Here is a 22,886-nt window from a genome sequence, read left to right as displayed (position 1 = left end):
ACAGCTGTCACAAAAGTCACAATGGGCAGAGAGTACCCAAAAAGCTCATTGAGTTGTTGAAAGAACAACACTTTTTTTCAGAAAGGAAGGTCAGGTTTGGGATTACCTTATGGAAAATCTGTCCAGCTCTTCTCCTTTTGCTGTTGTTTGCTTCCATCTTAACATATTTGAAATATTTCTTCTGTCCTATGGGCTTCCAGAAGTTTTTGCCTCAAATAACCTGAACTACCCAAAACATTCAGGACTTCATGATGCATCTCCAATATGTGTTCTTGCATGAAAAACCAGAAAGCCAAAGTCTCCTTTGCCACAAAGAACCCTCCACTGTCTCGGGAGATACTACAGAATCACTTGCCATGAGTTGTTTTGCAGAGTAAAATGTTTTCTTTCCAAGACTTACACGTGTTTGTACCAAAGAGTAAATTATATATAACTGAGCAACCTGGTGGAGGGTATCCCTGCCCATGGCAGCGGGGTGGAACCAAGTGTTCTTTAAGGTCTCTTCCAACCCAAACTGTTCTGTGATTCTGTGATCAACGATCCCGAGGGCAGGCTCCTGGTCTGCATGTCTAGAGAAGGAATATCTAAACCTAGGAAAGAACTCAACTCTCGTTGAGTACCTGGGTTGCCAGGTACTCTGACAAAGAATAATATTATAATATTTTTGTGCAACATAGGAGGTGACATTAAATGAAAAAGTGAAATGAACCTCTATGACTTAAATGAAATAAGGGATAAAATTAGATGAAATGATACGAATACGATGGCTTTTCCCTAGCTCTTCTGTCTGTACACAAGCTTTTAAATTTCTTTGCCATGTACTGTGGAGAACTTCTTAAAGAGGGATTCAGTATATGGATGCATGTTCCATGTGGGCAGCCAGAAAATTCATCCTGTAGCTATCCTCTGATTCTCAAACAAGAGGCTGATGTTAAAGTGGACACAAAAGCTCTATTTGCTAGTTTCCACTGGCAAGAGATGATGTCTAAAACTGATATAATTAAAAAATGAGTGGCGAGGGGGCAGCTGTGGCCCAAACCTGCCCATTTTCTTAGAAGAATTAGATCTTAAGCTGACAGGACATTGCTTCAAGATCTCTACAATCTACTGGCTCCTATTGTACTTCCTAGGAAAGGAGGTAACCACCTTTGATGAACATTAGAGAAGTGTGGCTTTAGTGACCTGCCCTGGTTAAGATTCTTACACAGAAAATACATAAGTTTCCAAAATTCAAGACATATTCCAGTAAATTAATTCTCCTTCATCTCACTGCTTTCCTGTCTTGCTGACTGCTCCTTCTTTCAGCAGCTTGACGATTTTTCTGTATTCTCTTCTATACCATTAGTGCTTTTGAAGTTCCAACTGAGATAGCTCTAATTCTGTCCTTCTGAACTCTTCACAGCTTCAGATGGGATTTGGTGTTTATGAATACCAGCCTGAAGAAATTATGTATCTTACATCATCTCGAGAAGGCTGCTCCTCTATTTTGGGCTTTGTTTTTTCAATAAATTTCAAAAGCACAGTAGAAAGGTCAGATGCATACTGAAAGCAGAAGAAGGATGTTTAGAAGTATATTTTAATTAAAAAGGTTACTCCTCCCTCTTGCTGCCTTCTTTTTGAAAGGAGTCTCCACCAGTAAAAAGAAAGAGGTAAATATATCTGGCAAGAAAAACCAAAGCACAAAATCTTGTAGTCACATAAAAAATGCTTTAAGTAACTAACTAAAATGTGATGCCTGTAACTGTGTGACTATTGTGGCCCAAACATTACCTATACCTAAGCTTTAACTCTTTGAGAAGTTTGAGAAGTTTGAACAGGCACAGCTCAGACTCTGTGTGAGCAAAGGTTAAGCCAGTGCATTTTCTATCACAACTCCTCTTTCAGACTAAGACTTTGGAGACAAATGCATGAATGACATACACAAAACTATTCTACACCTCATGCAATGGCAGACGATCTTCTTTCTTAAAATTGTGTTGCTTTATTCCCACAAAGGGAACTGTTACTATATAATGAACTTATTCTCAACTAGGAACTCAGAGGACTATGTTTATTCCATAAAGCAGGGAAGTGGTTTTGTAGGAAAAGCTAGTATTGGAATGTAATGGAATCACTGAAATTACCAACCAGGAGTCATCGGTGTTTCTGTTCTGGACCAAAATCTGTATCTGCAGCACCTGACGTACTTCAATGTTCTGTATTGAACGTCAACAGCGCAGCTTTAGAATAATTTAGTTTTCTTTGGAGCTGCAGGAATTTCCCAATACCTGTTTTAAAAACTCCACATGTAGGCACAATAATTATGCTGAAAAATGGGATGTAATCTGATGCAATTTGATTTAATGGGTGAGAAGATGCCGACGCAAAGAGTAGAGGACTAATCTAATTTTCAAACCAACATTGTGGCTTCACAAAAAAGGGTAACAGAGATACACCAGGAGCTGGGAAAATTCAGCTGAAAGCTCCTAACAGCTTCTTCTGAACGCATTGAAGAAACTACATATAATGGACTTCTGTGACTTATATTGATAAAGATGTAATATTAAACATTTTTTTGCTGGGAGGAGAATGACACTTAATTGGAGTCAATTTGCTTTAAGCCATAAATCAAATTTAAAGCGCCTTGGATCAGCCAAAAAACTGCTGTTCTTTGTTTATTACAGTTTTGGTAAAAACCATCTAGTTAACATCACAGAGAATGAGTCAGGCACAGCACTCACAAAGTCCAAACTGTCTGGTCATTAGTCTGACTGCAAGGTTTCACTAATGTAAGACATGGATCCTGGCCTTCGTTGTCTGGAAGGAAATATGTACCATTTATTCACACAATTTCAAAAAACAAGACAGGTGCCCTGTTCTCATGTTATTAAAGTTACTTTTTTACAGTGGCACAATAATCTATCAGTTCAGTGCCTTCAGACAAACACATAGTGGATGGTTTTTTTAACAGCAGTTAGGTCATGAATTAAAAACCGTGGGTAATACAATCACACCTTCACTGCAGGAAGTGCCACATGAGCAAGACAAATCTTCTGTTGCCATCATGTCCCCTGGAGTGACTGTCAGGTGCAGAGGATGCTGTGGTGCCACCTGCAGCTGTCTATTCTCTCTACAAGCCATTCTGCCTCTTATTTCTGGATCACTGCTTAGTGGCAAATAAATTAATAGTCTTATAAAATGACTGAACCAAAATTCCAAATGAAGACCCCTTGGGAAGGGGGACAGAGCAGGTGAAAGAAGTTCTGGGAAGTCCAAGCTCTTTGCAGTTGAGTTGTCTACAACACTGCTCATCTCCTCCCATGATAGCTCCCTAGTAGAAGCAATACTGCAAGTCAAATGCCTGACTACTTGTAAGGTGAATTCCACTGTTTTGATGCATAAGGCAGGATTTTTCAAAATATTTAAGTTCTGCTACATTTCACACAGCATTCATGGGGAATTTTGTCAGCAATGCCTTTGCCAGAAGCATTATGACAAATAAAATGCTTGAAAAATCCTACCTAGAGAATCAATGGTTTCCTCTTGTTCTGCAGTTGTTTTGTTTGAGTAGCTCTCAGGATGACCTGAACCTCCAACTGACTTAAGCAGCTCCTGTCAAAGGGAACTTGGAACTGAACTTAAACCCTTAATCTGCATTGAACCCACTAATCTCTGTAGTGGACAACACCAGACTGCTTCACTTTTCTCCTCACGTTCAATCTTTTAAATCCTTCCCCCTACACCATTAAACACCTCCTTTATGGATGTTTAAAGGCCCTATCTCACGGAACATTCCTCCTGAAATGCCACAAGGTTTTAGGTAACTGAAAACACAGTTTTCCACAAAGATCACTTTCTGATTTTTTAAAAAACCTACTAATTATGCAGCAGTGAATTTTGAGTGGAGAGAAGAAAAGGTTGAGTTAATAATATCAGACATGCTTTACCTTTGGGTCATGTATTCCAGAAAGTTCTTCATAGATCTTTTCTCCCACCATGACAGCAGCTAAGTTGGCTGTGTACGTTGACAGACAAAACAAGCAGAAAATAGCCCAGAGATTCATTAAAAACCTTCCAGTCCAGCACTTTGGGGGTTTGATGGCAGCTGTTCTTCCAAACAGAATTGCATAGCAGACATTGAGGGCAGAGGAGAAAGAGAAGACTTTGTTCCTGTTCCTTCCCTTAGGGGTCATTCCAAAAGGACTTTTCCATTCATACAAGGTGAGGAATATAGCTGTGATGTGAAGAGCAACAAATATACCCAGCCACATAGTCCAGTGAAGTGGCCACATAAAAGCTCCAATAGGAGCTGCAGTGTCTTTGGTCCTCACTAGGATCCCTAAGCTGGTTGAAAAGAAAGGGCTGGTGAAATCAATCACTTGGCTTCGGGCAGTGTTGATGCTGAATGATGTCACTGCCATGTGAGCTGTACCAGCAAGAAGGTCTCCCACCAGCCCTGTCCAGTGGCCATTCTTCCAGGCACCATATTTTCCATCCCCAACAATGTACAAGTCAAAATCAAAGTTCATATCTTCAGCCAGCTTCTCCAGCAGATCAATGCAGTAGCCATAGCAACACTTCTTCAGCTCAATGGCAACAGTGTCATTACCCCCTTGTAGAGTTTCAAACAGGTTGTCCAGCACACCTGAATCATTGGTCAGTGGATCCAGGCACAGCTGTCCTGCTGGACAAAGACCTTCATCATCTACATCTCTTGTGAAGACAAAGGGATGCTCAATCAGAGTCACCACCCTCAGATGCAGGCGGGTGGGGTGTTGCATGTGACTTTTATGTCTCTGTGTCTGTTCTGGCCATATCCCATAGTCCATGATGATCTTCCCTTCTTGCCAGCTCCCCAGGCGTGTCCACATCGGGTTCCCGACAGGGTCATGCTGTAGATTCCAGATGAAGAAGTTATTTTCTGAGCTGACAATGGATGAGCCCTTCACCTTAATGTGGCCACTGAGACCATCAAAAGTTGTGTTGGCTAAAAACCTGTTGGAGGGAGAAAGCAGGGTGATCAGAAGCAGACAGCTGAACCATGAATTGATGCTGAAGAGAGTAGGGTGGGGATGTTGTTGAACACCTGGACCATTAATAGCACATAGGTCCTATGGCACAGTAATCCAGCCACATAATTTATGACTAAATTATATGGCGATGCCCCCTTTCAATATCTAATGCAAATGAAAACTCCTTGGGAAAGCTGTATTTTTTTACTTACTAGGAAAAATGAGTACAAGAACAGTAATATTTTTAGTTACCTTTGCCTCACAAATTGATGAAACACAAGTTAGTTCTAAGCTGAACTCACCAGATCCACTGTCACTTTCCTTGATAAAAATATATATGAAAATGTAATTATGTATGAAATGTCCTTCCAAGAAAAATGCTATAATCTCAGTAAGATCTAACATATGATGGGCTACTGAAGCTCTGTCAACAGCTTTCAAACACTCTCAAGTGAACCAATCTGGATTCAAAAATGCAAATTTGGCATTGGTAAATCACTCTTAGACACTTCAGAATAAAGTAAGGGAAGAAAGTGAAAGATGGTTGCTCTAGGACAGTGAGTTTTAATTCTTACAAAAATGAACACTGGAAAAAGCATTTTTTAAAAAAATGTGCAAAAGTGATGTTTTTAAAAGTGCAATGTTGCCATTGAATCAGATCTCATGAAGTGTGCCAGTTTTGCACTGCACTTTTTGCAAGGAGAATTCTGGGCTTTTACTATTCCAGACACTGACAATAAAGTTGTGTATTTCCCTTGTATTGGAAGGCAGTGTTTGCTAGTAATTGTCCTGCTTGCCTGTTGTATTCAGCTTCTAGCAAGCTATCATCAAAGAGTTTAAAATCAAAATGGATAAAGGAGCTGGGAATAGAGCAGGAATTTACTGTTAGAAAGAGAAAATCCCTTTTAGTCTGAGCACCATGACCAGCTGAACAGCTCGCTGCTAACAGCGAAGCTGCTATGTATTTGGCAGGGGTTCCACAAGTCTTACAACAGTGGTTCCATTAAAAACAACCTTGTTAAATTGCTGGTAATATGGTGCAAGGCCGTTTGTGTATTTTTTTTTAATAAGAGGCATTCAGAAGATAGACGACTCAGCTGCTGTAGCAGAATATAGCACTTCAATTTAGTCCTCAGAACTGGATGAAAGTAAATGTTGTAAGCAGTATAAAGGCTGTCACTCCAGCTCAATAAGGAAGACATAACTTTTAAGTAAACTATTTATCAGTAGTTACAGAGCATAAAAAATAAATTGAAATTGATTTGAAAAGGAGACATCAATTGCAAGTGTGTGTATATGCATACTTCCATCTGGTCTCTACACTTTGTTGTGATGACTTGATGATTTTGATGGGGTTTCAGCAGTTAAACTTGTGCACTGTTTAAGTCACAAGGTCATACAAATTTTAGCCTTTTTGCAAAGGCAAATTTATGGAAGTAAATGTTTTAGTTTTGAGTGTGTGATAGCCTTTAGTTTTGTGTGTGATAGCCTTCTCTGAGGCAGCTTCACAGTCCTTGCTCAGTCTCTTTTGAGTACGTTGAGTCCGGAGAAAGATGATACACACATCTTGAAAGCAGATGATCTGTACGTGTGTTAACCCGTGTCTGGAAATCATGCTTAAAAAAGCAGATTTTAAAAAGCGTTTATATTTATAAATATAAACGTATATGAACTATAAATGCAGTCTTCATTTTTAAAACCCTTTATCATTTAGTTCAGTGCTAAAGGACACCATAGCTCCACTAATCAGTGGTATCTGCCATTGTTTGCCAGCTCCTTCTATCCTAATCTTTGCTTCCTATCTGATGGTGTAAATTCCCAGTTTGTGTGTGTAAACACTATCAAGACAAAGTTTCTGGCAGCAGGCAATCTTTAACACTAAAAGAATGTTTACGTGCCCATAAACTTGTTTTGGTGTTCTCTCTCTCATATCTCTCTCAGTCTCTGTAAAAAATTGTGCAACTCCTTTACAAGCTTTGCTGGGTATGCAGGCTGAAGCCATCACTATGACAGTAATAATAAAACCACTCCATGTGTTTAGATAGGCCTACGTGAGAATTTTTTTAGGAGTTGTGCACAAAACACTGTTAGCAGTTCACAAAAATGGCAAAAACTGAGGGAAATAAGTCCTCAGGTGGAATAAGTTTGCAAAGTTCTCATGAATTTGGCCCCATATTTCTAATACAGCACGACCTGGGCATGAGAATGCTGCAAAGCAAGTGCTTTGGGAGTAACTGAAGCTATGGAATAATACATTACATTCATTTTCTGAAGGTGGAATGAGAATTAATTTGGAATTAATGCACAGTGTTCCCTGACTTGCATAGTAGAAGTAACCACACCTATAGAACAAGCCCTCTGAACCTGTCCTGCAGTTGCGTTAGGAGTGAATGCCTGAGAGAGATTAGCAGCATATAAATGTACAGCTTTACCACCTCACTGAGTTGTGGCTTGCCTTTGCAACTGATTTGCATGTTCTTTATTTCTTGTAGTGACAAAACATAAATCAAAATAAATGATGAGAACCATGCTGGAGAAACATTTTGACACTTTGTTTTATATGCAAGCAGCTGCAGCTGCTGTGCATTTGCATGCACTCTGAGCAGCACTAGTGAAACTCATGACAGTGACTTCAAGTGAAAGCTCCTTTACTCAATAACTTTAGGAAACAGATATGAGGCCCTGACTACGCTTCTTAAGTTAGAAATCTCCAGTGTGAATCTTTGGGAATTACAAGTGCTGGGTACTGCACAGACACGCTGACAGTATCTGAGCAGCGCTGTTTTAGAAGGGCTAATGACAGAGCTATATGGAAAGACAGCCTGCACAAATTTCAGAGTGTGAAGGGCCAGATCCTCAAGTCTGACAGCTGAATGAATTTTCTTGATGCTGTGTCAATATATGGTAGCTAATGTTCACAATGATAATCTGCATCAGAGCTTTATCAGTCACTTCAGTTTGAATGAGTGCAAAGTGTGTAATTTGCTCATTTCAGCTTTGTTTCTCATGTGCTTTGTCACAAGAACTGTTCCTCAGATCTCTAACAGTACTATCACTCTCCAGTAGCAGTATCTTTGTAGTATATTTAAGAATGGCTTGATGAAACTATTTTCTCACAAGCTTGATAGCTGGGATATTCCACCTCTCTTTCTGGGAAGCGTACTGGAGGCAAGAACTAGAATTGGCAGGGAAAAAGAGAAGGTTCTGGGGAGAAATTTTAGCAGACTTCCAGTACCTAAAGGGACTCTAACAGAGCTGGAGAGAGTTCTTATTAGACTCCAGTAGATATAAGGGGGAATGGCTTTGAACTGCCAGAGGGCAGGGTTAGATGGGATAGTGGGAATAAGTTCTTCTCTGTGAGGGTGGAGAGGTCCTGGCACAGGGTGCCCAGAGAAGCTGTGGCTACCCCATCCCTGGAAGTGTTCAAGACCAGGTTGGGTAGGGCTGGGAGCAACCTGGGATAGTGGAAGTTGACCCTACCCATAAGAGGGTGGAACGAGGTGGTGTTAAATGTCCGTTGTAACACAAACCATTCTCTGATATTATGGACTTATGAAATAGCAGGCCAATAAAATACTCAAGAAGGTGAGTTAAAGCTGTAAAACTAATTGAAGTTATAAGACAAGATAAGGCTTTGAAATTTTAATGCCTTGTTCCATCACCAAGGATGTTCCCATGAGCAGGCAAGAATAGATAAGGTAATCAATCTCATTATAAGAGGAATAATGGACAGTGAAGATTTTACATCTTCAGGGGGTTGTACATCTATACCCATATCCACACAAATATAAGTATGCTTTGCCATGCACTAGCTCATTATTTTGCTCCTGGGTGCACTTAAATGTCTGCACAGCCAAGGTTTGAGATCAAGGTTGGCAGAAGAAGCTCCGGCTGTGCCAGAGAGTGGGGCTGCTGTTCATACGTACTTTGCAGAGAGGGACAGTGGAGGTCTGTTCACTGATTCTTCTCTATCATCCCCTTCTCCATTCCCTTCTCCATCATCCCCTTCTCCATCCCTTTCTCCATCCCTGCCCACTGCAGCTCCAAGGCTTCACACCAAGACAGATGAGTTCATTAAGAACTATCATTCATTCAGAAAAATACACTCATTAGTAAACGAGCAGTTAAGCAGCAGAAAAAAGTTTCATCTTTGGAGGCTAAAACGCCTAAAAGCCCTGGGGAGATGGGCGAGGTTGGTCACAGTGAAGCCACTCATCAGCTTGTCACACTTGAGAAATAAATGGCACTAGTCAGAATTAATAGATATGCTGCTGATGCAAATATAACAGTTCTGGCCATCAGGTCTTGCTCATACACTACAACAGCTGCACCAATTTAGGATTTCTGTAACCTGTTATTTTTTCTTTAATAGGGTTCACAAGCAAATATGTAAGAAAAAACAAGGTGAAGCACACAATCCTTTCACTGCCACAATACCTCTACCAATATGAAGGGAAAAGAAATTTCAGCGATGTGAGATTGCGTATTGTCTCCCAAAATACAACAAAAGCTAATGGTTCTCTACAGAGAACAACGATGATGAATTATTTTTCATTAATATATTTAAGTGTTTTACTTTTGTTTTCCTTTTTCTTTATCCTTTCTTCAAACTTCAAAAAGCCTATTCATAAAACTGCTGTCCTCTTGTTACTCTAAGAAGCCTCCTGCTTTTACTTTTCAGTTATGATCTAGTTAAAATATCCAGAATAATGAAGCAAAATAAACATCACAAGTCACCGGTGTATTGTGAGTTGGTCCAGTGTTTATTTCCCAAGTCCTGTTTCACCCTTTGGAAATACAGTTTTTGACTCCGAATGGATGAGTGGACTAAGGAAATGTTGGGGTCTCAAATGGTTATGTTTTGAGCAAGGCTGTTAATACATTATTTTGTAGATATATCTACAAAATATATCTTATATAGATATATCTTATATAGATATATCTACATTATATGTAGATTTAAGAAAAAGTTACATTTTTCAAAAAGAGTTAAACACAAAAAGCCTCAAGAGCTTTTATCCTTACTTCATCCAACAAAATCTTTAAGTTGAAAACCAGATGTAATGGGGGGAAAACATGTAACAGTTACTGGATGTAGATTAAGTTATGAATTTATGTATTTAGCTAAGACATTTTTGCCTGTTTTCAAAAAGGACTGTGCAAGTTTTCCACTCCTATGTTAAAAATTATAATATTTCTAGACAGCAACACCCAAGTAGTTTTGGGAATGATTTCTATATAGTAACATGTAGTAGAGATAAGACTTTGTTCTTCTGGTGTGTTGACTGTTCTCACCAGAAGAAGCCCTCTGAGGAGATGCATCTTTTTCCTCTCTTTTTCATAGAAGCATACCATCAAGGGCCACTACACATCTTTATATTGTCCAAGGACTTAGATAGTGCAAATATTCTGTGGTTTGTACAACCAAAATCTCAGAAAATTTGACAGTAGCCCACCTTACATGAATAAATATAAACTCAGGTTTCAGAGTACAGTTTAAAATCTATCTTATGTTTACTGTGTGATCTCTGTTTCTGTGGAACAGTGTATTCTATCAGAATTTTGGAGTTCTTGCTTCTCTCCCACTGTGGCAAAGTTAAAATTTCATTATCTCCCCAGAAGTAAAGAAGCCGGAGGAAATACTGAAACAAATGTGTTTGTGAGAGACGGTTATCAGCATGATAGATAACCCAAAGAGAATGGTGGGAGGGGGAAGAAAATTATTTTTATTGCAATACAGCAAATATTACCTAAGAGGAAAAAATTTAAAAAGTACAACTTACATTGACAAATACTGGCCTGAAGTGATATTCCTTTCATCTGTGTCCATGCAGTTCATTGTACTTGGAATGAGAGCCAGTTCAGGCTGGATGATGGTGGCTGCTGCCACAGCCCTGGCTACCAGCTCCATGGCATCTTGCACATAATGCTCGAAGACTGACTGAGTCGTCTTGCCGTGAGCAATGAGACCAAGGGGCAAACCTTCTGTCCTTAGCTCTTCCACATTCTGTGAATCCCCAATAATCCAGTGCAGTTCTGGAGGCATCACACCAAACTGCGTAGTTATCTCAAAAATTCTCCGCGTTTTCTCCATATCACATCCAAACATCACCATGGTCGACGCTGTGTCTTTGATGCTCTCCAAGTAAAACTGCAAGTAGTTCAGAAGGTCACTGGTTGAAGTGAGATTTGCTGTGATGTTTATAATGGATCCCAGGTGGAACTTGGAGCTCTGTTGTGTGAGGAAGAGAAAATCTGTGATGTTCCATTCCTCCTGGCATAGCATGAGGCTGAAATTGTACCAGTTGTTCATTGCAAGGATCGAGAAAGTGACATCAGCATCAGAACTCAGTGAGTTTTCTAAACTCATCTGCAGGTGAAGGGGGTTCTGTGGTTAAAAAAGTGAAAAACGATCAGAAATATGCTGGACACAAGCAAATGAGTCTGATTAAATTTTATACACTCCTTTTGTTCAAAGTAACAACCTGCCAATCAATAGAACTGTGTGAGCAGCAGGAAAATTTATACCTATCCAGCTTAAATAGACTGTGATTCATGGGCTTTCTCTACTAATTTGACTCAACTGCAGCAGTCATTAATAAGCCTGTTTCTGACAATGTTTTTCTTTCTACCCATTTCAAAGCATTCTTAAGCAAAGATTGTGGCTGAGTTCCTCAGGTATCGTGGGCATGATATGCTCACAGATACCATTTGAGCTATTCCAAACTAGGCCGAACTAGGCCTCAGGCCTGGGTCTAGTAGGCCGCAGAACGTTCAGCATACGTAGTAGCAGATAAACTTATCTGCTACTAGGAATGTGTTAAGGTATGGACACTCGCAGCATAGAGGTAATGGCACTAAGTCTCCCTAGCTACCTTAACCCTGGATTGTTTACATGCTTCTGTATGTCCACTGCCTATCACAGTGCACCTGCTAACTGTAAACTATTCACTCTGTATATAATCCGCCATCTCGCGGAAATAAATCAGAGTGCATGCTGGAAACCATACTGGTTGGTCTCACATTACTCTAGTCCCCGGTTTTACCAGAGCTCAGCTATAAAAGATCTCCCTGCACCCCTAACAGGGATATGAGAAGGTATTTTCATACTGCTCGACTTCAGCCCAGACCTATTTACAAATGGATACTGAAAAATTCTTTGATAAATAAATAAAAAAATAAAGAAAACCCTTCAGTTCTTTTTATTATAGCTCTTTTTTTGCATGTGTAGTTGGGCAATTTTTTAGACATATGAGTATCCTAATAAAATGGATCATAGTCTACCGTCAAGGCACATCATGTACTGTCAACAAAACAGGACAAGTTACTGAATACACAAGAGGAAATATGCAGACTGCAATTTCTGAGCTGGAAAATATTTGATAAATAAGCATTCCATACTTATTTTTTCCATGTCATTGATGCTTTTGTAGACTTAACCAATTATGTTTCCCAGCACCATTGCCCTTGGCTTTATTTTTTCCAGAAAAGGAAGGGAGGATTTGAGGCTAACTCTTCTGTTCTCTTAAGGTAAGCAGTTCTAATTATGTGATCATTTTTTTCACTTAGTCTCAATCCTCTCCTTTCCCTGGTTTTAAAAATATTTTTTTTTTTTATTTACAGTTCTCATAAGAAAAGAAAGAAGTTAAAGAATCCAAGCAATTTCTGAAAATTATGTTATCTTCTACCCTACAAAATGTTTCTACCAGGCTTTCAACTAGCATATTATAGATATATTACTCCAACTTTTGCTTTTAGTTGAGAACTTGACAGTCTTCCCTGTAGCTTTCCTAAAGAAGTTGTATCATTTTACACCGGCATTTGATTTCAGCCATGAGAATGTCCAAAAATTGTCATGCCTATTCCAGTGCATCTTTTAGTCTGTGAGATCTTCATTGTGACTTTATGCCAGCATTTGTCTGTATTCATGTCCACTCAAATTGTATATTACCCTACATAGGCACCTGGATTTTATCTTTTTATTGTTATATTACTAACCACTGTTGGTCTGTTCATCCCTCTCATACATTCTCAGTAGTTAATCTGTATTATGTGAGGAATCAAACCTTTTCAAAATCAATAAAAAATGGCATTTTGGTTTTAAAAGTACTTTACTGATAATAACAGACTCCAGTTTATATGGATTTTAAAAATGTCATTCTGAATTCAGAATAATATGATAATGAGTTAATTTACACTGGTTTTACTAAATAAAACCCTGGGCTCTCCAACACAGATGTAAGGGGTGAAATGACAAACAGCCCACACCCCCCTCCCCCAAACACTGAAAAAGCTATGTACTGGTTACAAGCAGCAAGCCCTCATAGTGTTAATCTGCAGTTACATGAACTCATAATCTGTTTTCTAGATAGTTTAATTCAGAGCTTGATAAAAAGACTGCTGTAATTGAAGATGTTCTCAGTTCTTTTTGTTATCTCTTGAGTTTGGTACTTGCAGCTTTTTTTTTTTTTTTTTTTTTTTTTTTTTTTTTTTTTTTTTGTGTGTGTGTGTGTGTGTGTGGTGTGTGTGTGTGTGTTTTTGGTTTTTTTTTTGGTTTTTTTTTGGTTTTTGTTTTGTTTTGTTTTGTTTTTAACTAAGACACAAGAACAAGCTAATAAAATGGATCACTGTCCACAATCAATGCACATCATGTACTGCCAGCAAAACACAGAAGGATGACTCTTTGATAAAGGACAAGTTACTCAGTGCACAAGGAGTAACCTGTGCAGAATTTCTGAGTTCTGAGCTTGAAAACATTGTTACTAATTAAAACATATGATTAGCTCAGGAGAGAAATAAATCACTGTGTGTAGGGTTTAGGAAGCTGGGCTGAATAAACTAGACCCTGAAAACAGAATCACAACAAATTTTTTTTCTGTGTGTGATGGTTTCAGTGTTTGCTTTTTTGTGAGATATGACTATAAGAAAATATAAAGCAAAACAGGCCTAAAACTTAAAAGTAAACAGTTTTATTAACAGACACTAAGAAGAAAATAAGGAAAAAAACCCCAACCCAACCAAAATCACAAATAAAATTTCCAAAACAACTCCGTCTCTTACCACAAAATGTTAGCTTTCTTGCAAACAATGTAAAGAGGCAAAACTCAACTCCAGGTCAGCACCACTTATAAAATAGTCTTTCATTAGTCTTTGAGAGACAGAAGTCTCTCTCGGTTCATTGTGGTAACTTTCCACAAGAGAAAAACAGTCTGCTTGTGGCTTCCAACTCTCACAAAAGCAGCCTGCCCAGGAACTTCTGCAGTTGTAGACCTCCCATATCACATAACCTCTCTCATGGCTACATGTGGCTGTAGACTCACGCTTATTGAGGTGTTATTTTAAAGATAAACAACTCCACAGGTAAAGGATTCTTCTCAGGAAACAGAAGTGTCTTCTCACTTTGTCACTGGTGCAGAAGGCTTCTTCTCTCTCTCTCTGTTCAAACATTTCATGGGATCACAAGATCACAGTCTCTAATTCAATATTAATTTTAATTTCCAATAAATAAAATAATTTTTATTAATTAAAGAATTACAGAACAAAAATTTTGGGCAAACCAGCAATCGAAAATGCAGTGTCGATAACCTGGGATTGGCACTGGGTGCACCTTAGTCACGGCCTCTATCACACCGTGACTCCCCCTGTTCACGAATTTGGCCCATTTTGGAGTCCCCTTAAATATAGTTTATTTTGCCCAGTGGCCTCCATAGTTCTTTGTTCTATTCAGCCATCCCTTCTTTTGAATAGACTTTTTTTTGGAGTGTCTGAATAGGGAGTTGAAATGATGAATAGAGGTGTGTCTTCTCCGATATTGCTGCTGAGATTGGTTTATTTCTCGATGGTTGGGCATTTCACAGCCTCATTGCCCACAAAGAGTCGATCTATCCTCCTTTCTGTTGTTAATAGTGGTGCTTCTCGCTTTTCCAGCTTCACCTTAGATTTCTGGCTGCCGCTTTTGTTCATCCTGAAATGCATTTACTGTAAGCCCGAACTTGTTAGTTTCCATCACTACAAGGCTGGGCTTACTTGTTACATTTATTTTTATATACATATAGTCTTATAACATGAATTATCCCATGTTATTTATTACAGAGTCAATCACAGATACCTTTGCTTAAATCCAAATAATCATCTTCCCAATTCATATTGTAGGAAATACAGGCCAGGAGAACCCATAAAGCCTTACCTTGTTGTCGATGCTTACCTTGTTGCTGTTTACCTTGATGTTTCTCTTGTGGTTAATTGTTCATGAATGTTAACTGTATTATCTAGTTATTGTATTCCCCTTAGTTCCCCTGTGTGCACCTTGCCCTTTCTATGTACCCCTTCTTTTCCCTTCCTGGTTTCCGTCGGAGAACCGCCCCTGCTGCTCCCGCCTTCGCCTACACTCCACCTACAAACCAGCCTATGTCATCACTTGGCACTAGATCTAAGAGTGGCACCTTCGACCACCCGTACATCACAAAATGGCGGTCACGCATATGAAATATGCAAATTAGACTGTATGTAAACTACTGAGAGTCATAACCCCTTCAATTAGCAAGCCAAGAACCAAGTTAAGCAAATAAACCATTCCACTTGATGAGGGAAAGAGATAGCTTTTGACTGAAGCAGACCGCTTGTGTCACCCTATGGTATATAGTGCTTGACTAGAATGAGGACCCTAGACCAAGTGCCAGTCGGGGGCGTCTCCTGACGTCCTCCCGCAAGGACGAGACTTGCGGACCTGCTGTCGTTGGCAACAGGACCTCCTCAACGTTGACCTGGGAGCAGGCACCCAAAGAGCTGAATTCAATAAAGGCATTTTAAAGGAGAAGAAGCTCTCCTGGCCCTAATTTATAACAGTATTGTCCACGATTTAAAGAGAATACTCTAGCATTTATATTACAGTCTTTTACCACAACTCATACGAGATTTTTAGATTAGGACCAAGGAAATTTGTCATCTCTTCACATCTCTTCCCATCTCTTCCCATCTCTTCCCATCTACCTAGGGGGTCACCTTTTACTGACTCTGGTATCTTCATACTCTCTCTAAATATCTCAAATTTAGCCTTTTCTTTCTCTCTGACACGGATTAAAGTTTTAAAAAGTCTCAGTCTGTGCCAGAAGAGTTAACACTGTTGCCCGGGCCTGAAGTGGTCATGTGATCTCTGCCGGGCTGCTGCTCTGGCTGCACGGCTGTGTCGGGCTGATGGGGAAGGCTGGTAAACGTCTTCCCCTCCACCCCTCGATCTTACAGCATGAGCCCGCTCAAAGCTGCTCCCTGGGGCCCAGGCTGGAGAGGAGGAAGAAGATCTCATCCCTCCCCGGCAGCCAGGGCACAGCCCGGCAGGGACACAGATCAGCCAGAACCGGCCCCTCCCTGTCTGCTGGCACACACCTAGCACTGCCGAGCTGCAGCACCCCCTCTCCCCTGCTGGCAGCTGGGGAAGGAAGGGGCCTGGAGGCGCGATGGGTCCCGGGACAGCCCTCCTCCAGTATGGGGGAAGCGAGACCTGCCTGGGTCGCCAGGCCGTGCAGGACCACATGGCAGACCGGGACCAGCCCCGTTACCTGTTTCAATGCAGGAAGAGAGCAAACTTCCCAAGATCCTCCTGATTTAAGGCTGTTTGACCCAGAGGTGTACACCTACATTTAATTAGCTAATCTGGCTGTCAGTTTCAAGAGTCAATCACTAATTGTTTTTTTACCATTTGTGCTAAACCACCACACTGAGGTTGTGAGGCAATCAGGTAAATCAACTCCAGTTTGTAAGAATTAGCTTTGTCCTCTTTCTCCAGGATTAAGGAGAAGTACAAATATTTTTTTACACAATGATCCACCTTCCATCAGCAAATTCTGCAAGGTTTAGTTGAGTGTTAATGTGAGTGAGAAGAAATTAATTTTTCAGTATACACAGATGTGAAATACAAAGTTATGTTTCGTGTCAGGGAAATGAAGAAAATCTGTGTAATTGTAGTTGTGACAACTACAATTGTAAGCCATGGGACAGTTATAAAGATGAGTTCTAATAAACAACTGAGGAAAGCATGGAAAGAAGTTTTGGAATAAATCTTTTGCTTGCAATTACCTGTTATAAGTCTCAAACTCTTCTGTAATAAGTGTCTTTTAATTATAACTGTAGAAGCTTGCTTTGTATTAGAGAATTTTAAACTGTAGTTTTAGAATGTAAAAAGGCTTTTTTTAAAGACAAAAGAAGGAAGCCCGAGGAGGGGGCTCGGGCCTTCACAGAAGGTGGAGAAACATCCTGGGCATGAAGATAAGACTTCAGCTCACTGATTCATGGCTCCTGGAGAAGGAAACTGGACATCACTACCCGAGATTGATGGATCTGGGAATAGAGATGGGACCCCCATATCTGGAAGCAAGATCCCACCATCTGGGAAAACATATCCTGGATGTGCATCCTGGAGTATTGAAACATCAAAATAGATCACAATGGTCTATAGAATTATACAGGACAATCTATAGATTTATAGCTGTTAGGTATTGAATTGTGACGTTAAAACTAGAAATAGAAACTGCTGAGAAAGCCTATGAATATGTATGAATGTAGCAAATAAAATCCCAGCAAGTCCAGCAATGGGTGTGCAGTTGGAAGGGAAACCCCCTACCACTGTACCCAGCGCTGCCTTTGCTCACACTTTATCACATTAATTAATTAATTATTAAATTGCTGCTTGATATATTGGCCGTGTCAAGCGTCTCATTTCTAACACAGAACATACTCTATGCACATACAAAGGACAGCACACAAGCTGCGCATACCTGTGCAAGGAGGAGCAAACATCTTCAATATTTCAGAAGGATAACATCCCAAGCACAGTACTATGGGTGTTGTGGGGTAGGCTCAGGGATCAACTAAAGAGATCTACCAGGTGCAGAAAAACAACTAGAGAGTGACAGATCTTTGTAATAACAGCTGTGTTCATACTGCTACATCAAACAGCCCAGGAAACAAAAAACAAATTAGTGCTTTTGTACAGTTTACCCTATCCTAGGTCTGGTTTTGGCACCTGATAATAAACGCTCTCATACCCTACCCTGGGCTGTTAGGGCCCCAGCATATTTGGGATACTATTTGGGGAGTAGGAGTATCCAGGAATATCCAGTATGGATAAGATTGTGTGAGCACTGGCTCTCCACCTAACCCAGCAGGTTTTAGCTCTTTGAAGATCTCTTTGTCCTTGTGCCAAACCCACAGCACATGTGCAGTTTCACAAATGAAAGACTGCTTCTGCTACTCTACAGCTCTACAGAACCATTCTTCCTGTATTAGAACACTCTGAACTGATGAATGTCCACACCCAAGGATCACTGGGCATTTTCTGGGGCGCCCCAGGCAACACATAGTCCAGAGAACGTGAAATTCTGCCTCAGGGCTAGAAAAATGGATGCAATTTTACTCAGGAAGGCAGGTGATGGCAGTTTCTGCCTGACTGGGAGTTCTCAGGTGCAGGGCTGGATTCTCCTACAAAACAACACCCACAGGATTAGTCCTCAGGAGCTCCAGCATTGTGATCCCTGTCCTGTATGCAGAAGACCTGGATGTGTCAGTGTGGTCCAACAGCCTACTCCTATGCTGAGACATTCCTCCTTCCTAAACAGAGATGTTATTTGGGATAACCTGGCTTGGACTTAGCCTGCGTGTAGAGGTGATCCTCGCAGTAAGGACCATCTGTGTTTCAGCCATCACCTTCAAGAGCCCACAGATGCACTGACACAAGTGCTTATCATCATAGTGATTTATTAGCTGCTAAATTCCCTGCTAAGGTGCTTGAAAGATAAACATTCAGCCCTGAAAAAGCAGCAAATGGAGTCTCTTTTCTCTATGAGGAGTATTGGACTCCTGTCTTGGGTTATGTAACCAAAAAAAAAAAGTGTATTCTATTTTCATCTGTTGAAACCAGTTGGGGAGATGTTTGGTTTTTTCTTTATCCCTTATAACTGCAGGGGGGAGGGGGGTAGATACCTTCTGATAATAGGCCAGTTGTTAAAACCAGGTGGGGCAGTGTTTCTTATCTCTTTCATCAGCTGTCCACCTTCTGGGGGTTATCTTCTGTTAATGGGCATTTAAGGTTCATCAAAGACACGACACATTACATCATCCCATTGTGAGATGCTCTACCCAGTGTGGGGGGAGCCAGCCGTTTCTACCAAGATAAAAACTGAGATGTAGGAACACCAAGCAGCCTGTTTTCTACTGGATTCTCAGAAGAAGACTGGACTTATCTCACTGCCACCACAGGATCATTTCTACTCCAACAGAGCCACATCTGTCACTCCAGGAAGACTTATTTGGACTGCTTCCAACACCCTGGCCGACAGGGTGTCAGGTCGTATTTCTGACTCCATCAGAGTTTTCTAGGACTTTTGTGTGTTTGCTTGCTTGTTTGTTTTTTTTTTTTTGTATTACTGCATTTGCATTTTTAATATTCCTAGTAAAGAACTGTTACTTCTATTCCCACATTTTTGTCTGAAAGCTCCTAATTGCAAAATGGTAATTATTTGGAGAGAGGAGGCTTTACATTCTCCATTCCAAGGGAAACCCCAGTATTCCCTGACAGATACCTGTCTTTCCTAACCAAGACAACTGCGAGCCTGTATTCAGAATTTTTCTGACACAATAGCACACATCAAATTTAGTCATCAGGCATTACTTCTGCTTAGGTTTCAGCTAATTGTCTCTGCACACCCTGAAAACACCCCTGTAGGTGTTCAGGAGGAAGAGTAATTAATGTTTCCTTTGTACTGAGACTGAGAGAAGGGAATGCTTCTTTGGAGATACTGGGATTTAATGCCTTTCTAATTATATTTTGAACTATTTATATGCCATTTGTGTGTAGGATGCACTTGAAAAAAATACACAGATGTCACATTTCAGTAGAGAGTTTGATATCACAATGTTCTTAATGCTTTTACATATTTTTGTTGATTTCTCTCTTTAAAGTCAACAATTACTCCTTTTTAATGAAGAAGTACAAATTATTTGTTAAATCATTCAGTAGTAATTGCTGAGAGTGTAATTTCATAGTGAAAGTTTCTAACAACTGAAATGGTAATTTAGATGCGTATAACTTTGTAGTAATCAAGGAACAGAGACTTACGAGATTTCAGCTGTTTATTGAACTCTAGTCCACCCTTATTAAAGTTCTCAGGCAAACTCCTTCTTTACCTCCCTTTGGAATTAGTGGAGTTTGGTTCTTTCAGTTAAAATGACAATTAAAGCTCACATGGAAATTCCGTTAAAATGTCTTTGACTTTAAGCTGCCATTGAAGTCTAGTGATCTGCACCAGTTTTTCTTCAAACTACACAGACAATTAAACCTTATTTGAATAATGCTAATTGAATGTGTTTACATAGTGCCACTAGCATAAACACCTTCTATGTCCATGAAGAATGCTTTATGTTTTATTGCATGTCACCAGCTTTTCTTTTATAAACCACCTGACTTTGCTGTTTACTCGGTAAAGAACAGGCCTTGAATCCTTAATTTCTGACTAATTGTCTTTGGATCAGATGCTGACAGTCCACTGACTTTCAGTGGACCAAACTATTCACGTAATATTAAGCTTTACATGGTCTGATGTGTCTCTTCTGTGCATCAGCAGAGACTGTAACTGACTAGCTTTTTGTATCCGAACCAGAGCAGTTTTTACAGGTTTTTCCCATTGCCTGAGACACCTGAGAGAGCAGGTTCATTTAACAGGTGAACCATGGTTTGCATTTCATTAATGCAGCATTTTCCAGGCCTCCATTTCATCCGTCTGCAGGCCCATCCTTGTAAATCTTGGGAGTACACATGCCTGTAGCTGGGCTGACTTGCACCCTGAAGGATCTGGTCATTTATCTCTTCAACCGAATTGGTAATGCTAATTAGGCATAGTCATGCTGACATTTTATTTGACATAATAATAGCTTCATTAGCAGAGTTAAAAGCATAGATGTGAACATTGTTTTGTTAACTGTGCAAAAGTAAACAACATACAGAAAATATTACGCCTCTCTGACTCTTGGGGGCAAAGGCAGTTCTTACATACACACACACATATATATATACACACATATATATATACACACATATATATACATATATGCACACACATACACACATATATATATATAAATATACACATTTTTTATAAGAAATACAAAAGAGAAAACAGTCTATGTAATTACATCACAGAAAGTTCCACTGAAGGAAAAAAGCCCTCCTGGCTTGTAGTGCCATTGTGGGGACTCACAGCTCCAAAAACAGCTCAACTGCAGCTGTGAGCAAGCTGATGCCACAGATTCAAAAACTGGGAGGACTGTTTTTTCCATGATTGAAATTAAAGCCCAGTCCCTAAAGTCTATGAAACCTCTTCATCTCATGCTATGAGAAAAGATGCTACAAAATGCTATTTTATTTTGTTAATGTCTGCTGCCTCTGCTGAAATGGCAATAGTTCAAGAAGGAGTTTGTACTGGCAGCTGACAGAATGTGGGAAGTCCTGCCCCCCCTTCCTGACCAGCTGCTGAGATGCCTCCTCTGCACCATATCCCAGTCCCTGCCCAACCCACCAGCTGCTCCAGACGGGAGGTATGGCTCCAGTTGCAGAAAAAAACCTGCTCTGCTCTCAGCACTATGCTGCTTCTGCTATGCAGATTTCTGGTTCTCTGGGGAAGAAAATCCCACAGCTGCTTTGGACCAAAAACCAGTAAGATGATGTCAAAAATCCGTTTTTTTCCTTGTCTTGTCCATCTGTCTCCTTATACACCCTTATTTGACCAAGACCATGATTTCAAATTGGGTTGGTCACCAGACTAAAGAGTATATTTTTTTTGTAGAAGGTTTCAAAGCTCAGAAAGAAAAACTTACACTAGCCATAGCTATCCTGATTCCTACAGCAAAAGAAGTCTGGCATACATCCAGGCAATGCTTACATGCAAATCCTAAAAATGCACTGACTGCTGATTTTAAAAATCACTATGCCACAGGAGTTAGCTTAATTTAAATCTTGACTTAGTTTGTCATGAAAATTATTTCTTTTATTAGACCAGACAGACATGACTTGAGGTTGCTTTCTCTAATGCTACACAGAAATACTCTAATTTGAATATGTACAGCTCTCTACAAGGTCAGGCAATGTAAAATATGAACTTGCAGCTGCACTTTGAAAGTAGGGTCCATTATTTATTAGAATAGCCACTTATAAATTATTCTAAGTAATATTACTTCAAAAACTTCAAGGAGTTCTTTGCTTCAGTAAGAAAAAAAAACCAACAAAACCAACATTCAAAGTTCAATAAATAACATTTCGTACAGATTCAAGAGAGAGAATAGTTTTTCCTTCTCTAAAATTTGCTTTCCTAGTTTAAAAAAAAGGGCACATGGTCACTTGCCAAAATAGACCAGGGGGAGCTGTGCTAATTCTCCATGACATTTCTTTAAAATGGCAATACAATTCCAATGGGAGGAAGTGGTGGCCAGGTTCATATCTGTGGCAGTCACTCCCAGGTGCCATAGGATTGTCACCAGTGTCCAAAAAGCCTTTGAAAACATTTGAGCAGAAGCTGCTAGGAGCTGCTGTGTGTGGACGTCTGAATGGACAGCTGAAGAGGGCAAGGACTTGCCAGAAGGAGCTGGCTGCCCCAATACAAGTCTTCCCATACCTGTCAAGAATACAAAACACAGTGGCTGTTCCATTAAGAGCATCTTTTGGGGTTTCTTCTGATTGACACTATGGGCCTGGATTGCTGGAAAATGATGTTAAGCAGAATTTAATCCTCCCCTCAAGAAGAAACAGTATTCTACTGAATCAAAGGCCTTCAGCAGAATCTCTTGAGTGCTTTTCTGTAGAGAAGCACCTCACAAGCACTGGTGCTTTGCACATCCTGACTATCATTTAAG

General features: G+C 40.0%; 1 protein-coding gene across 3 annotated transcripts in view; it reads right to left on the bottom strand.

Annotated features, from left to right (window-relative positions):
* The window catches only part of GRIN3A (glutamate ionotropic receptor NMDA type subunit 3A), a 79,766-nt gene that overhangs the window by 36,345 nt on the left and 20,535 nt on the right, over positions 1-22,886 (bottom strand). For all 3 annotated transcript variants that reach the window (XM_063422721.1, XM_063422722.1, XM_063422723.1), the window contains 2 exons: positions 10,775-11,379; positions 3,927-4,974 (listed from right to left, as the gene is read on the bottom strand). In XM_063422721.1, the coding sequence (XP_063278791.1) occupies positions 3,927-4,974; positions 10,775-11,379 (1,653 nt within the window). The remainder of the gene's footprint in view (positions 1-3,926; positions 4,975-10,774; positions 11,380-22,886) is intronic.

Source organism: Prinia subflava, chromosome Z (genome assembly GCF_021018805.1).
Source record: "Prinia subflava isolate CZ2003 ecotype Zambia chromosome Z, Cam_Psub_1.2, whole genome shotgun sequence".
Taxonomy (NCBI): domain Eukaryota; kingdom Metazoa; phylum Chordata; class Aves; order Passeriformes; family Cisticolidae; genus Prinia; species Prinia subflava.
This window is presented reverse-complemented; position numbering and strand designations above follow the sequence as displayed.